Raw genomic sequence first — 16,433 nt, forward strand, 5'->3', positions numbered from 1 at the left:
GCGCAACAAACGTTAACTAATTGTTACAGTCCAGAAAAGCAAGGGCTGAACGGAACAGAAAGAAAAAATCAGCACCTGGATCATTTATAATGTTGCAGCGTAACAATCCCTGCATATTTCTAGCAACACAGCAGAGGATCTGTTTGCTTTTCCTCTTGTTCCAACCAGCATTTCCTCATTTAAATAGGGCGGTCTGCACCTGTTATCCATTGCACATGCACTCTTTGAAAATCAAACGCAACACGCCCACTTATTGCACGTGCAATATTTTTATAGTACACGCAAATTAGCACTATTTGGGATCTTTGAAGATCAGGCCCTAAATGTTTAAATGCTAGCTCCCTATGATTGGTTATATGGCCTTGTGGCATAAGGATACTCTTGTACCATGTGCTCCTTTACTCAGAATACTGAAGATAGGTGTGTTGGATGACATGGTAAAACATTTTTGGGGATAAAGCTTTAACATTTTTATGTATTTAATTTTTTCTAGATTTTGTTGATATTCTGTCTCTCTCAATTACACTAAATCTACCACGAAAACTTGAGACTGCCTTTTGCTTCGTAATTGATGAAACTTGCAAATTTGCCAGGAGACCGAATAATTATTTCCCACATTGTATTATGTGAGAAATAAAGAATTAACTGCATCTAAGAAAATAAATGTTTTATAGTTTTACAGGATTAAAATAAGCTGAAAATGTAAATTGTACATTATAGAGCATATAACAATTTTAAGTAAAATATTAGAGAAGGAAATGATTGAAAAGACCAAAATAGTAGGAAGAGTAAAGTGAAGAAAAACAGACAAAAGAAATAGGTTATACTCACCTATTTTCAGCAAACCAAGAAAGTTTTGTTCTCTTTGGAGAATTTGGTTTAATGTCTTCATTTTAATCTGCCCATTTAAGAACTTTTCAGAGACAGACTTAAACACAGAAGCTTCCAAAGTCATCCTATATTGTGCTTCATCCGACAGTTTGTTAATCAGGTCGCCTCCTGCACCTGGAAAACAACATAGCAAAAAACTGCTGTTGGGGTTCAACAAAAATTAAGAGGAAAATGATTGAAGGACAACACCTTCCACCACCTGGTACTTGGCTTTCTTCATCATTATTTTCTTCCAGATGCACAGTTGTGAACCTCAGATAACATTACGGCTATATCAGCTAATCAATATTTAGATATTTATTTGTTGCCCTGACATCCCACTTCATGAAAGTCCTAGAGAGACTCCTGTTGGCCGACCTGAGTAAGCAAACAATGAACCATCAAGACCCCTTGAGTTTGCTTTTCACGGTTGCGTTTAAGTTGAAGATGCCATCATACACCTGTTTAAACAAACCCACTGTCATCTGGACAAAGCCAACAGCGCTGTAAGGATCAAATATATGATTTCTCCAGTGCCTTTAACACAATTCAACCTGATTTGCTTTATCAGAAACTCCAGAAGACTCAGGCGGAGGCCTCAGCAATCTCCTGGATCAAAGACTACCTGACAAACGGACCACAGTTTGTGAGACTGAAACCAGGACGTTAGCGGCAGGGTGTGCTCTCACCATTCCTCTTCACTCTGTACACCCCAGACTTCCAGTACAAGACAGACTCCTGTCATCTGCAGAAATACTCAAGTTGATTCTGCAGTCATGGGGTGGATCAGAGATGGACAAGAAGCTGAGTACAGGGAGCTGGTGGCCCACTTTACGGCACGGTGTGGAAAAAATCATCTCATCTTATAAAAACACAACCATCTCATGTTGAAAAAGGAATAAACTATTTCCATCATGGGAGAAGAAGCGGAGGTGGTGGAGGAGTATAAATACCTCGGTGTTCACCTGGACAACAGACTGGAGTGGAGATGCAACTGTGAAGCCATCTACAGGAAGGGACAGAGCAGACTGTACTTCTTGAGGAGGCTTAGGTCTTTCAGTGTTTGCAGCAAGATGCTGCATATCTTCAATAAGTCTGTTGTGAAGAGTGTGATCTCTTCTGCCATCATCTGCTGGGGAAGCAGTTTAAGATTAGCAGCATTCTGTGCCTCTCTACTCTTCCTTCAGACTCTGGGCCCAGGATTTCCAAATGAAATGCAAACTTACTTTGCAACTTACTGAGCCACAGCCCAGTTATTTTTCTCCATAGCCCAAGTAAGACGCTTATGACGTTGTCTCTGGTTCAGGAGTGGCTTGACACAACAAATGCAACGTTTGTAGCCCATGTGTAGGGTTTGTCTGTGTGTGGTGGCTCTTGATGCGCTGACTCCAGCCTTAGTCCACTCCTTGTGAAGCTCCCCCAAATTCTTAAATAGATTTCACACGACAGTCTTCTCAAGGCTGCAGTTATCCCTGTTGTTTGTGTACCCTTTCCCACCACACTTTTTCTTTCCACTCAACTTCTATACATATACTTGGATACAGCACTATGTGAACAACCAGCTTCTTTAGCAGTGACCTTTTTGGTTTACCATCTTTGGGGAGGTTGTCAATAACTACCTTCTGGACATCTTCCCTATGATTGTGTAGTCTATGACCCAGACTGAGAGACCCTTTAGAGCAGGGGTGCCCATTACATCAATCGCGATCTACTGGTAGATCGTAGAGGTAGTGTTGGTATAGTGCATGGAATAAAAGAAATACGGAAGGTGGATGATTGGCTATCACCATCATGGCATTTGCCACTTAATTGACATACAGGTTAGCCAGTCTAATGTCTCATCTTTTTTTGATACGCGGGTTGCCACCTCAAACGTGCGTTCATTTCCACCAGCTACTGGCAAACTCACAATGCATCCGTTCCGGTATGAACACCGAAGTAAATACCATTACAGGGCAGCGCAGGCTGCAGACGGACTAGATCTTGCTATTTTAATATTAATAATATTTGTCTGATCATTTCAGCATTTTGGCAGTTGGAAAATGTTTTGCATACTGTGTCACTGCAGCCAAATTGCAGTCTATCTTATTCTGAACCTGCAGTAGATGGAGAGATTAAAGAACAAAATCAAAAAAGAATACTCATATTTATAAATAAATATATTTTGCATTTTCATGGTAGGTAGAGCATCGTGACTTGGTAATTTTATAAGTAGCTTGCAAGTAAAAATGTATGAGCAGCCCTGCATTAAAGGCTTAGGAAACATTTACAGGTGTTATTACTTAATTAGCTGATTAGGATGTGACCCAATGAGTTTCAAAAACATAACTTTTTCTCAGGGATTTGGATTTTTCATAAGTAAGCCATAATCATCATAATTACAATGAATAAAGCCTTGAAATATTTTACTCTGTGTCACGAATCTATATAATTAATGAGTTTCAGTATCTGAAATGAGTGAGAACAAAATAAACTTTTTAACAATAGTCAAATTTGTTTTTTCCAGTACTTGTAGTGGTAAATTAGATGCAAATTTAAAAACTACATGAAACTAGAAGTTGAATTAACTGAGAGACAGAAAAACTCCTCTCCTCTCCTTTCGGTACGGCATGCCTGTGTACCAAATAAATACAGCATTGTTTTCAATTTTTGTGTATAGGTGTATATTTGGACCTGAGGTGAGAAACCTGTTGATAAGATGCAAAAATTAAAAGTGGTAGCAAAACCAAGTACAGTTTGAGAACTCCTTACTACTACTAAGGCCTGCTGTTTAGGTACCTTTTGATTTCTCAGTCAACTACAGTGAGGATGAATAAAGAAAAGTGGACAGAACATAAGGTCTAGGTTAAAAACATATTAATAAGGTAACCAACTTGTTTTATGCTGAATAATATTACTCGCTTAAAATCACTTTAAGCCAAATGTAAATATTACTGGTACAAAGAACATAAAGTTGAAACAGTTCAAAATGCGATGACAATCTATAAAACAGTAGACGTGATTAAACTGTCAAAAGTAGAAATTTTTCTAATGAATAGAAGTCTGTCTTTTTACAGGTGTCTCCCTGCCAGGTTTCACTACTTGGGTTTTAATTCTACTGTATATTTCTGTACAACTTGTACACTGGATGGTCTATATTAAAACAACTCCAAATTGATTAAAACATTTTTTAAATTATCAAAAACACCCTTAACCATATTCAAGCGGCATATTTTTGTATAATGATTTTATCAATAGATAAAATCTGAGCAAAACTTCTCTCATTTCTATACATTTCTATAAAAAGCACTAAACTTGCATGCTTGCATTAACAAAATATATATGTTCCAATTACCTGCCATTTGGAAGACCGTTTTTGCCATGTGCCAGTCTAAAAGGTACTGAAATATCAAGTCTTGATCTTCAGCATGATCTCCATTGGCATCTGATGGCCATGACTTGAGCACAACAACAGACATGAGTTTTCCAAACTTTGTGATATTGTGGTTCTCCAACAGTTCTTTCATAGCTCTACCAGATTTATCCTGAACAAACAAAAACATGACATTAACAAAGTATAGCAACTATCTGGTCACCGTGTTTTTAGAAACAGGTTTAAAACTGTCAAGAAGAAGTGGACAAATCATCCTTTTAATACTTAAATCATTCAGTTGTGGTCTATATAAAGTGAAACTGCAATGCTTAAGTCTGAACTTCTTGTTATTGTAGCTCCACAGGCCCCTATTTTACCAGCATTCTAAGGTGCGTCTGACAGCAACTCGTTTTGGTGGCATCTTTTGAATGCTGTTGAGACACTTCACACCCGCCCCACTCCAGGTCAAAAAGTGTTCCAGTTTAACCTGTTTGGCTTTTTTCGTAGTTAGATAGCAGAGATTAAATTATCCAGCGGTACAGGAACAAGACAAAAATGGTATAAACGATGCAAAACTGTTTATGTAATAATACTATTCAAAACACGCAGTACGGTTATGTTCTCAAGGAGTTCAAAGCGAGCACACACTAACATAAGCAGAGGGCACGATTATGAAGGTAATTCTGGGACAAAATAATTTGTTTATTGTAACTGAATTTGAAACCACAGAGAGAAATTCTATAGCAGTTTTTTAATTGTTGAATTTTTTTCTGTCTTTCACAGTTACAAAACAACAGTTACACCACTCCAGATTCTTAAGTATAAGTCATGGGCATTGCAACTGTGGAGAGTGTGGGTGTTTTAACACCCTCACTTTTCCCACATTGCTTCCATTCTGTTTTCTCCATATTTATGGGGTAAGAACGCTGTCAAAAACAATGTGTATGTAAAGACGGAAATGCGTGCATATTAGTCAATAGCTGTGCATAAGTAAAATCCAAAAGAGGTATTGTATATTTTTTCTATAAGAATACAAAATAAAATGTTACAGCTTCAAGAAATTACAAACACAAAGTTCAAGTTTACAGTTGTGGTTTATTCTTCATGAACACAATATGCTATAACAGTTTGTGAATACGATTTCTTTTCTATGAGAATACGAATTTACATCAGCGACTTGGCATCACGTGATCTCAGGCTCAGAATATAGTGGGTGGAGTTATACAATGATGTACAGTAGGTGGCAGTGTGCACCTCTGAATTTGTTGCGAACCGCCAGCAGAAGAAGAGAAGAAGAAGCAGCAGCACTAGCGCCAAATAAACGGACCAAGAAACTACGGTACAAAGCCTGGTACTGTTAAAAAGTTTATATATATCTTAATGTCGTTAATATATGCTCTTGGTCCGTTCATTTGGCACTAGTGCTGCTGCTTCTTCTTCTCCTGTTGGCGGTTCGCAACAAATTCAGAGGTGCACACTGCCACCTACTGTACATCATTGTATAACTCCACCCACTATATTCTGAGCCTGAGATCACGTGATGCCAAGTCGCTGATGTAAATTTGTATTCTCATAGAAAAGAAATCGTATTCACAAACTGTTATAGCATATTGTATTCATGAAGAATAAACCACAACTGTAAACTTGAACTTTGTGTTTGTAATTTCTTGAAGCTGTAACATTTTATTTTGTATTCTTATAGAGAAAATATACAATACCTCTTTTGGATTTTGCTTATGCATAACTATTGACTAATATGCACGCATTTCCGTCTTTACATACACATTGTTTTTGACAGCGTTCTTACCCCATAAATATGGAGAAAACAGAATGGAAGCAATGTGGGAAAAGTGAGGGTGTTAAAACACCCACATTCTCCACAGTTGCAATGCCCATGACTTATACTTAAGAATCTGAAGAGGTGTAACTGTTGTTTTGTAACTGTGAAAGACAGAAAAAAATTCAACAATTAAAAAACTGCTATAGAATTTCTCTCTGTGGTTTCAAATTCAGTTACAATAAACAAATTATTTTGTCCCAGAATTACCTCCATAATCGTGCCCTCTGCTTATGTTAGTGTGTGCTCATTTTGCTCTTGCTGTATTTGCCCCCTCCCTCCCATTCCTTTACCCCCTCCCTCTCCTGTTGAAATCTGACACCGACTGCTGATTGGCTGCCCCGCATTAAGTCCTGCCTGTTTTGTGTTTGTCTTAACTTGTGTGGTCAGTGGGTGTGAGGAAACCTAATCTAGTGTGCATGAAGCAATTAAACTTATAATAAGGAATTTAATAAACAAAATACATATTTACCTTCCTATGTTCTTATAAGGAGACATAGATAACTTTAAGAAAACTCTAAAATGTTGTTTATCAGAAGCCATATCAGAAGGTCATGAAGGTAATCACTGAATAGACTAGGATCATCTCAAAATTCATCGGTTATTTTAATCTGGCGTTTAAGTTTTTTGTAAAAATTTTCACTAAGTATTTGCAGCTGTTAAATCACGTGACAAAGTACTATAATCAGTATGCACATAATATTTGGTCTAATGAAAAATAAATATGGTTCCTTTTCTTGAACAAATCTGCACAGGGTTAAAACTGCAGTGCTGTGTGCAGCACGCTGCACTAAATCAAGTAATAGAGATTAAAAGTAAATCCTTTTTCACTGGTTTTAACAATTTAATAAATTTTTTCGTCCAAACATTTGGTATATTTCTATCAATCATAGGCAAATATATTTTTGGGAAATCTACAACATTTCTGCAGCAGTCAAGCTACAGTATGTCAAGCTTTGCAACTCTGTAATCCTTACCCAAGGTTAGGAATCTCTAGTCAAATTTCAACAATTAGACTTTGCAGCACACAAAAGACTGAAGATCTGAGTGATATTGTGTCTTGTGAAAGTATTTACCATCTGCTTGATGTCTTACCTGGCAAATATATGCTACTGCCTCCAAGGCACATTTCTCTATAATGCACAGCAATGGACCTTCGTCACTCAGTTCTTCCATCATTTTAGAGTAGATACCAATTTGATGAACACGGTCCTCCTAGTACACAAACACACATCTTTAAATGGTGTAAAGAGAATACACTGAAAACATAAAAACACAAAGATAGCGGTCCGACCTGTTTTAGTTTTTCTTCAAAGCCATTCGAGAATGTTTTTCTCCAGGAAGAAGTTTGTTCCTCATGACTGAATGACACTGAAAGTAGCTTTGTCCAGACCTACAAACAGAACAAGTTTACAGTAACAGAAAAGCTACATCTAAACTATAATATTATCAAAAATACAAAATCACATCTTTTTCCATGAACAACAAATAAACTTATACAACAATTAAGTGATGCACCAATCATTTGGCTGATGACCAAATTCTGCCAATTTTCTTTTAATCAGCTTTGACTAGTAATCTGTCGGATACAACAAAAATCTTTATTTTTCCCATCATTAACTGTATTCATAATGAAAACTCATACTTTATCAGTCTGTAAATAAACAATATGTTCTTCAATGCACTTTCAAGTTAAACAATATGAGATCAATTTTATACAAAGCATAAGGATGACTACCTCTATCAATTAGACAGCAGCATATTGTCCTTTATGGTTTATGTTACATTTATGACTGAAATAAAATTAGGATTACAGAAATTAGTTTGCATGTTTTATAGTTTTAATAAAATCAGAGGACAAATTAGACCTCAAATAAAACAGAAAGGTGGTGCAGCCAGTTAAAAATAATAACTCATCATATCTCTCCCATTCATTCTTACATTTATTTCGTTACGGGAAGAAAACTCCGACCGGTTCCATGCATTAAGCAGTTTGTTGTTAAAAGTGTTTCTTCGCCATTCGGTTATTATGTGTAATGTCTCTCCAAATGACTCTTGCTGGGTTCTCTTTCTTGTCTGTAATAATTATTGGAAAATTACTTGTTGAAAAAAAAAACATTTCCATATGAGTGAAAGTTTGACAAAGTATAAAGACACAGATGTGAATAAGGTGTAACAGATTGACTGGAAATTCTTGCCTCAGAATCAGTTTGACTGTATATCTTGGAGATCCAACAGACGAGCTCAAGGAACTGAAGAGGAACATCACAGCGGTCTGGTTCTTTAATCCAGCGGCAGACAGAACCAAGAAGTCTTACTGCAGTTTTCAGGCAGCACTCTCCATATTTGTCATCAAAACTAGGAAAAATAGAGAATTTGCTAAATTATAATTGTTATACCATTGTTATACATTGCATTATTGTTTTTTATAAACTTGTTAAAGTGTTGCAGATAAAATTAAAAATTGCTCCTGTTGCACAGTTTGCCAAATGGAAGAGGCTTGTTTTTGTATTTACCTTTGGTTACGGTTGCTTTCCTTTCTTATGAGATGAGGCAACAAGTCTTTTAAAGCCTGTTTTAATATAACAAAAGTCAATATTTATTTTTCATTAAATTATATAGAGCTATAGTTCTCTGTAGATTACCAATCTTTCCTTCTGTCACATTACTATAATTTCTTTTTAACTTTTAACATATTTATTGTCAAAACCTTTAAGGATACATACCTTGTAGATGTAAGGATTTATATCAGATTTAATGTTGATCTGCATATAACGAAGAATGTCAAGGAGCTCAACTTGCACAAAGACCAAAAAGTTCATCAGATCGTCTAAATGCAGCAGAGACATCCAAGAGCGCACAAGAAGTCGATCAATGTCCACAAGGAATGCATAATCCTTCACGATTTTGCTCAAACTCCTATTTAAGTCAGAGAGGGCTATGGTAAACAATTTGAAGACATTTAGCATTTTTAAACGTAGGTATATTGAAATAAAAATGTCATACCTTGTGCCACTGTCAGTATGGAACTGTGATCCTATACTTTGTGGATCAAAAGCTGGTGGAACTGGCTGAAATGGCTCACTTTCTCCTTTCAGCAGATGAATCAAGGGGATGACCAAGACCCACTTTAGCGTGTGTTGTCTTGCACGGTGGCAAAACTCCTCAACAACATTTGCAACTCTATCAGGAAAAGGGGATTGTTTGGTTATAGTATTATTTTGAATGGTTTACAGTTTAAACAAAAATGTTGAATTCCATTATGCACATTTTAAGATGAACTATTATTTGAATGTAAAAAGCAGAAGCCACCATAAAGGGTCTTACCTTTTATAGGTGCATTTCCAATGCAGGAACCTTTTCAGGAACCAGGTTAGTTTTCTATGGTGGTTTTTCATGAACCCTAAAGAAGGATCTTCTTAGTGGGACGATGCCAATCCTTTCACACTGGTTTAATATCCCAATCATCATCTGATGCTGGCCATATTTTCTGTTAACTTTACTTCTGTATTTTTTGTTTGCAAACATCGCATTTAAACCCAGCCACCCATGATAATTATCACAGTGTTTGTTTGCATAATAACCCCATAAAACTACCCTGGTTTCTCAAAGGGTTCCTGTGGTCAAGTCACCTTTAGATTAATGATTTATTGTTCTCATTTCATTGTTTTTAATTGAATTCTGGACTATGCTGTTGAGTTGGGCAGTTATCTGTTTCCAGATCGCAGCTGCACTCCTTACTCACCATAAGGGAATCTAGGTAAATAGACCTGTTTAGGATCCCACAGTGGAAATGTACTCAAGGAACAGCTTAGGTATATTAAAAGGTTCCAGGACGTTAAATTTCAAAGAAAAAAAGGTTCATGAACCTATAATCGAAACGGAATGCTTTAAGTCTACATGGTACCAGGAACTCTTTGAAAATATAAGGACATTTTAAGATATTTTTTCAGCAATAGTGGCCTTTATTTATTATTTTTTGACGGTAGGCAGACAGGAAAGAGGGGTAGAGCGAGGGAGACATTCGGCAAATGTTGCCAGGTCCGGGACTCGAACCCGGGACAGCCGCTTTGAGGACTGTAGCCTCTGCATATGGTCGCGCGCTTAACCCCTACACCATCAGCGCCACGCCAATATAAAGACATTTTAAATACAAATCTGGCAGCCAATTGTCAGACCTCTACACCAGAGAAACATAACAGTAGCTCAACACAGAAGGGATAGCTCTTTTGGTCAAGACTCAGGAGTTTATCTCAAGTACAAGTAGGGAGGATACAATATATTTTTCCGCCGATACTGATGTGCAATGTTCTTATTGCTGCTGTGAATATCCGATATTCACTGATATTAAAATGAATCGAAATTTGCAACTTTTAATGTTCATAATAGAAAAAAACAATTCAGGTTCTTTATTTATTGAAAGTGCAAATTTGCCTTTAACTTGTACACATCACAATCACATTGCACTGGCCTTTAAACATTTAGACAAAGATGTAGCACGAACATTTCCAAAGCCCCTATAACAATAAACAACAGCCATAAAGAAATGGAAGATCATCTTATCTGACTATAAACCTATTTAACGTAATTGTCAACATCCACCTTCAATTCATGTATGAATTTAAGTGTATATTAAACAAGAAAACGCTTATCTGTCACTCTGGAAACGTTATTTAATATGACTTTAAAACCTAAGCTTATAATTTCACTGTCTTAAGTGTCAGTGAAACAAAGTGATATTGGTTTAAATCAACTACCGTAAATTCCGGGTTGCAGAGCGCACCTAATTGAAAGCCGCATGCTCTAATTTTAGAAAAGAAATCTATTTTGTACTTGTACAGGCTGCACCAGATTTTAAACCGTGGGTGTCCCACATTGTAATATGAGATATTTACACAGAAAGATATTACTCGTGAGGATTTTTTTAATTTAATCCGTATGGTAATATAAAATGCACAGTGCAAATGCTTTTTTTTTTGTCCCTGTAACATGTCTACCTTGAAATATACGTACGTTTTCAGTAACACATAAATGACGTTGCTTATGCTTTTTTACTGAACAGTGCAGGAACAACACTCCAAAATCTCCTAACGACTGAAATACACTGCAGCCTACCAGGTCAAAAGTCATTGATCGCCTTCTTCATCTTCTTCCTGTGCACTGAAACCATCAAAGTCCTCTTCTTCAGTGTCCGAATTGAAAAGCCTCAGGATCTCGTCACTCACTTCAGCCTCTTTGTTATCGCTCTCACTTGAGTGCACCCGGTCCCCTTAATCACACAGCAGTCCAGCCTTTCGAAACCCGTTGGTGATTTTCCATGATGATGAGGGTGAATACAAATGACTGATTTGAAATACCGCTAGTTGAACTACTCATCAATTTGATTGGTCTACTGTTACCAGGCAAAATGTTTCTGGCGGCATGAAAAAAAAACATGCATTAGCCGCACCGTTGTACAGGCCGCAGTGTTCAATGTGTCTGAAAAAAGTAGCGGCTTATAGTATTGGAATGTACAGTACTTCAATACAAAGTCCATGTTTTTTTAACAAAAATAAGCATTTCTGCTTTCTCACAATGGTTTCTGTTTCTTCTTTCATCAACAATAAGTGATGCAGCTGAGAAGAGACATTCACTCTTGACGCTAGTGCTTGGAGCAGAAAGATACTTGGATGCAAGTGGAGCAAGTGCTGGGAAGCAAGAACTGTGGCTCTTCCAAAAGATGAAATTACCACTATTCAACACAAGAGGGCACTACGTAAATTGCATTACCTGGCCAACTGATGGGCTTCTTTGGAGTGTGTGCTGCTTCAAGCTCTGCCTTTCCTCCAAACTCTCTCATTGAACATGTTCATCAGTGAATGCCTGCTTTCATCGCTCAATTTGTGCCTCTTTTTACCTCGCCCCATCTCTTCTGCAGGGGTCTTGTCTGTATCCTCGTCATTTGTCATCCTGTGAACTTCTTGCTGTAGTCCATTAATGGCAGTTCCCCTCAGTGTAGTGTCAAAGTAACAGTCTTTGTACCTTGAGTCCAAAATGGCTGACAGGTAGTAAAGCAATTCAGAAAAAGCTGGCATGAAGCACTTATTAACGGCTTCCAATAAGGTGGTCTTGGCAGTGCCAACTCCTGACATCTGTGTCCGTGGTCTTGCTTAGTAAATGTTTTAGTTCCACAACGCAGGATATCACATCCACAGTAGAAGCCTATTGTGAACTTATTTCTCACGTGAGCTGCTCAAATGGGCCCAGCAGTGTGGTCATGTTTTCCAAGGGACTCCATTGGTTCACAGTGAACGAAACGGGGAGCTTGTGATCTACCCCATACACTCCAAACACACGTTTCTGTTCCAGTAAAATTTTTATCATGTACAGAGTACTATTCCAACGAGTTGTGACATCTTGTTGGGGGTTTTGTTAGGCAAGCCCACCTATACCTGGGTGTCTCACGGTCATGATGTTCCACTAATCATCTTTCAATAGCAACACAGTCAGAGACGCAACGCTGGCTAATAAGTCCATCGTGCTAGCTGTAGTTTGTGTGCCATGCAATCAAGGCTTTTAAAACCACATTTGTCAAGTCCCTTTTGCAGTCCCTGTCCAAGAATGACGTCGATAGCCCTTACGGTTTCCAAGTTATTAGACGATGTTCGAGAGCATGTTCAGGCATTTTTGTGTTTTTCTCCATTTTTCCCTGTCTTTTCACCTAGTGTTGTGCCTTTAATATTATATTTTGAATACAAAAGTGTTAACATTCTCATTCCCCTGTCCGTTCTGAGAAAAACGGTCCAAAAACGATGTCGATAGCCCTTACGGTTTCCGAGTTATGGGCAGTTGTTCGGGAGCATGCGCCTCCATGTTATAAAGCCTAGACCAGGGGAGACAGAGAGAGAGGTGCTGCGTGAGTGAGAAACAGCAGGTGTCACGTTACACTGACGCTCTTTGCTGATTGGCTGATTCATTCCTCACTGTTCTATTTATAGCTCTGTGTATCTCCTGCTGTATATGTCTGGATGGGATTCTGTCTTTCTTCTCTCCCTGTCTCCTACTCAGACACACACACAAGTCCATCAGAACCTGGAACAAATCTCCATCAGAACCAGACCCAAACTCCACCAGAACCAGGAAGAAACCTCCATCTGAACCAGGTCAAAAGTCCATCACAAACAGGTCAAACCTATCGGAACCAGGAAAAAAACTCCACCAGAATGAGGTCCAAATATCCTTCAGAATCAGGAGGATCCTTCTATCAGAACCAGGTCCAACATTCATCAGAACCAGACCCAAACTCCATCAGAACCAAGAGGAAATCTCCATCAGAACCAGTTAGGGACCCTCCAACAGAACCAGGTCCAAATCGCCTTCAGAACCAGGAGGAACCTTCTATAAGAACCAGATCCAAACTCCATCAGAACCTGGCAAAAAGCTCCATCAGTACCAAGAAAAAATCTAAATCAGAACCAGGTCCAAACTCAATCAGAGCCAAGGAGAAACATCCATCAGGACCAGGTGCAGACTTCCAACAGAACCAGATGCAGATCTCCATCAGAACCAGACCCAAACTCCTTAAGAACCAGGAAGAAACCTCTATGTAAGAACCAAGTCCAAACTCCATCAGAACCTGGCAAAAAGCTCCATAAGAACCTTGAACAAATCTACACCAGAACCATGTACAAGCATCCATCAGAAACCTTACCTAAAGTTTTGAATAATGCTGATCTTAAATGTGGAAAAATCTTGTCAGCATAGAGAACTATTGTTTCCCAAGTAGGGCTTTGCAAGAACTCTATTTTTCAGAAATGAATCAGTAAATTGTATAAGACCTGAAATCGGATCCTCTCAAAATGACTCTAGAAAGTACAAAGGGTGACAACAACAGCTTTCTGTCATTTTCACAATTTGTTTTCAATGACCCAATCACTATTAGCACAGAAGCTTCACGCTGTTTGTGTGGTTAGAAGAAACACACAGATTCATGTGTGCAGGAACATGCAGTGCAACGGTAGGATTTTAATTATCTTTCGTTCTGAAAACCCTTTAGAATAGTATATATAGGTATATGTTTAAAATTGTTCCATTACTCATGAAGTCTCTTAACAAAAAAAAATAATTAGGTTTTCTTTAGATCATTTCATTAGTCACCATATGCAAACCGTTACCTGTTGTGATCTACCAAAGGATCTACAAAGTCTTTCCAAAAATCTTTGAAGTGATGCTGTGGCTTGTTGGGCAGGCAAAGGAGATCACATAGAGTAGAATATTGATCTTTCTTGAACCCCTGTAGATATATGTTACTGACAAGCAAGGCAACGACTCCGGTATGTAGGTGATGAAAGAAAGGCTGGTGGATGACTTTGTTCAGAAAATCTCTGAGCATTTCTTTCACCTGCAAAATCAGAGTTACTCAGTAAACAGGATTCCATTTATTAAACTTGAAGTTACTTTAATTATCTGCAAGAATAACACAGTACTTATATTTTCCACATGTCATACATTTAAGGGATTAATTGTATGACATATTTACCTGGTCTGCACCATATGACAGCTCCCATTGCCTCTTGTTACCATCATGAAGTAAAGGAGAGCTGTATTCATAATGGAACTGTTGTAGCAGGACGAAGAAGTTCTCTACATTTTGTTTATTCCATGTTGTAAGTAGATCAAAGATCATTTTTAGCATCTCCTTGCCAGCTCGATCTCTTCCTTTAGCCACATTGTCCTTTAAGGAACCCCAAGGCCAGGAACGTTTAAGTTCCAGGTAGATGACATCGTCATACTGGTGCCATGACCCTTAAGATTCAAATAATACATTTATTAAGAATATTTTATGTAAAATACAGCAAGCTGTATCTGTTTGCAGAAGACTAATTACACATTTTAGTTGTCAGTCTTCCAAAAATCCTTATTGGTAAAATGTACTACAATTGTAATAATTCAATTTGAACAAATAATTTTTGCTCTAAAAGGTTTTGCTGCCTAAGTTATTCTTTGCAGTTCAGCAAAGTTTTAAATCTCTTTCCCTTTTACATATTCCTAAAACAAACTTTACTGGACTCTCTGCACATACAGAAAAATCAAACCCTAAAATAATAGAACCTCAAACACCACCTGTGTTGTTTATTGTAGTTCTTGTTAAGTTGTTCAGTATTTGCCTAGATATTTAAACAAATATATTTCATACACACAATCCTAATAGCTTATTTACAGAGTTAATAGCCACACACTAGTGTGTAAGAATAAAAAAGCAGCTTCTGTTGAGCATAAGGGCAAAAAGTGAATCTAGTATACCTTCAGGACTCAATAATTCACTCTTGATTGACAGACACCTATTGATCCATGGATTTTCTTTTTTGTTGTAGAGGACCTCATGCATCTTTGTATGGCCTTTTTGACCATCTTTGTGTATTACGTATTTGTAAGGGATGCTCATATGAATTATGTCTTTGGGAATCAAAATGTGTCCTTCAACAAGATACTGCTTGTCCCCCAGGTTCCTGTGAAACACAAACACTAATCATTACACAAAACCAGATTCAGTCATTTAGATCCAACAATTTAACATGTATTAGTTATTGTAATGCATGTCTAGAACCATAGAAAACAACAGGTAACGTCACATTTAATTTCCCTTTATAAAACAAATGAGAAATCTAATGTTTTTTAATGATAAGTCATAAAACAGTTTTTAAATAAAAGAGGCATACTTGGAAAAGAACATTTCCTGACCCACTGCATTCCAGTCCCCAAAAACATTTTCAGATATTAGGAAAATCCTGTCGTTGTTTGGATCTATGTGGGCATCTTTGGAAGTGACAGCATGGAAGTATACATTTATACATTCCTTGTTTGGTGAACTGAAGCAAAAAACATATTTGTTAGTGCTTTACATTTAATGTCAAACTGTTTAAACCAAACAAATTTGATACATATAAAGACAGAAACATATTCAGCTGCAAAATCTGTAATTAAATTAGATGTTTTGGTAAATTACAAAAGTTTATAGAATATTTATGGGGAAAAATCCTAAATCCCTAACTAAAACATACACTGGTGATTCAGAGATATTTGCTCCCACAGAATGACGTATGTCCTCTTTTCTCGGTGGACTGCAAGGATCAGACAGCTCTGGGACTGCTTCCACTCTGACGCCTGGTTGCTGTTCTTGTTTTCTGGGCAGCTGTGAGCTTATTGTCTTATCTGACTGAACCTGAGAAGCCTTTGGAAGAAAGAAATACACACTAACAGATTCAAAATGTTTATAATTTTATATACAATACATAATATAAACTATATACAAAGTAACTGTATCGGTTTTACTTTAATATAAAATATTAAATTATAAAACATTTAGCCACAATATAACCATACATGTCATGAATA

General features: G+C 37.4%; 1 protein-coding gene across 1 annotated transcript in view; it reads right to left on the reverse strand.

The window, feature by feature from the left end:
* The window catches only part of LOC124873679 (E3 ubiquitin-protein ligase rnf213-alpha-like), a 100,085-nt gene that overhangs the window by 69,384 nt on the left and 14,268 nt on the right, over window positions 1-16,433 (reverse strand). The window contains exons 9-22 of the mRNA XM_047374520.1: window positions 16,100-16,269; window positions 15,758-15,907; window positions 15,342-15,547; window positions 14,578-14,843; window positions 14,213-14,439; window positions 9,066-9,242; window positions 8,786-8,978; window positions 8,576-8,631; window positions 8,258-8,417; window positions 8,001-8,135; window positions 7,354-7,452; window positions 7,155-7,274; window positions 4,205-4,394; window positions 832-1,005 (exon numbers count right to left, since the gene is read on the reverse strand). Coding sequence (XP_047230476.1) covers window positions 832-1,005; window positions 4,205-4,394; window positions 7,155-7,274; window positions 7,354-7,452; window positions 8,001-8,135; window positions 8,258-8,417; window positions 8,576-8,631; window positions 8,786-8,978; window positions 9,066-9,242; window positions 14,213-14,439; window positions 14,578-14,843; window positions 15,342-15,547; window positions 15,758-15,907; window positions 16,100-16,269 — 2,323 coding nt within the window. The remainder of the gene's footprint in view (window positions 1-831; window positions 1,006-4,204; window positions 4,395-7,154; window positions 7,275-7,353; window positions 7,453-8,000; window positions 8,136-8,257; window positions 8,418-8,575; window positions 8,632-8,785; window positions 8,979-9,065; window positions 9,243-14,212; window positions 14,440-14,577; window positions 14,844-15,341; window positions 15,548-15,757; window positions 15,908-16,099; window positions 16,270-16,433) is intronic.

This window comes from Girardinichthys multiradiatus, chromosome 9, assembly GCF_021462225.1.
Source record: "Girardinichthys multiradiatus isolate DD_20200921_A chromosome 9, DD_fGirMul_XY1, whole genome shotgun sequence".
NCBI classification, from domain to species: domain Eukaryota; kingdom Metazoa; phylum Chordata; class Actinopteri; order Cyprinodontiformes; family Goodeidae; genus Girardinichthys; species Girardinichthys multiradiatus.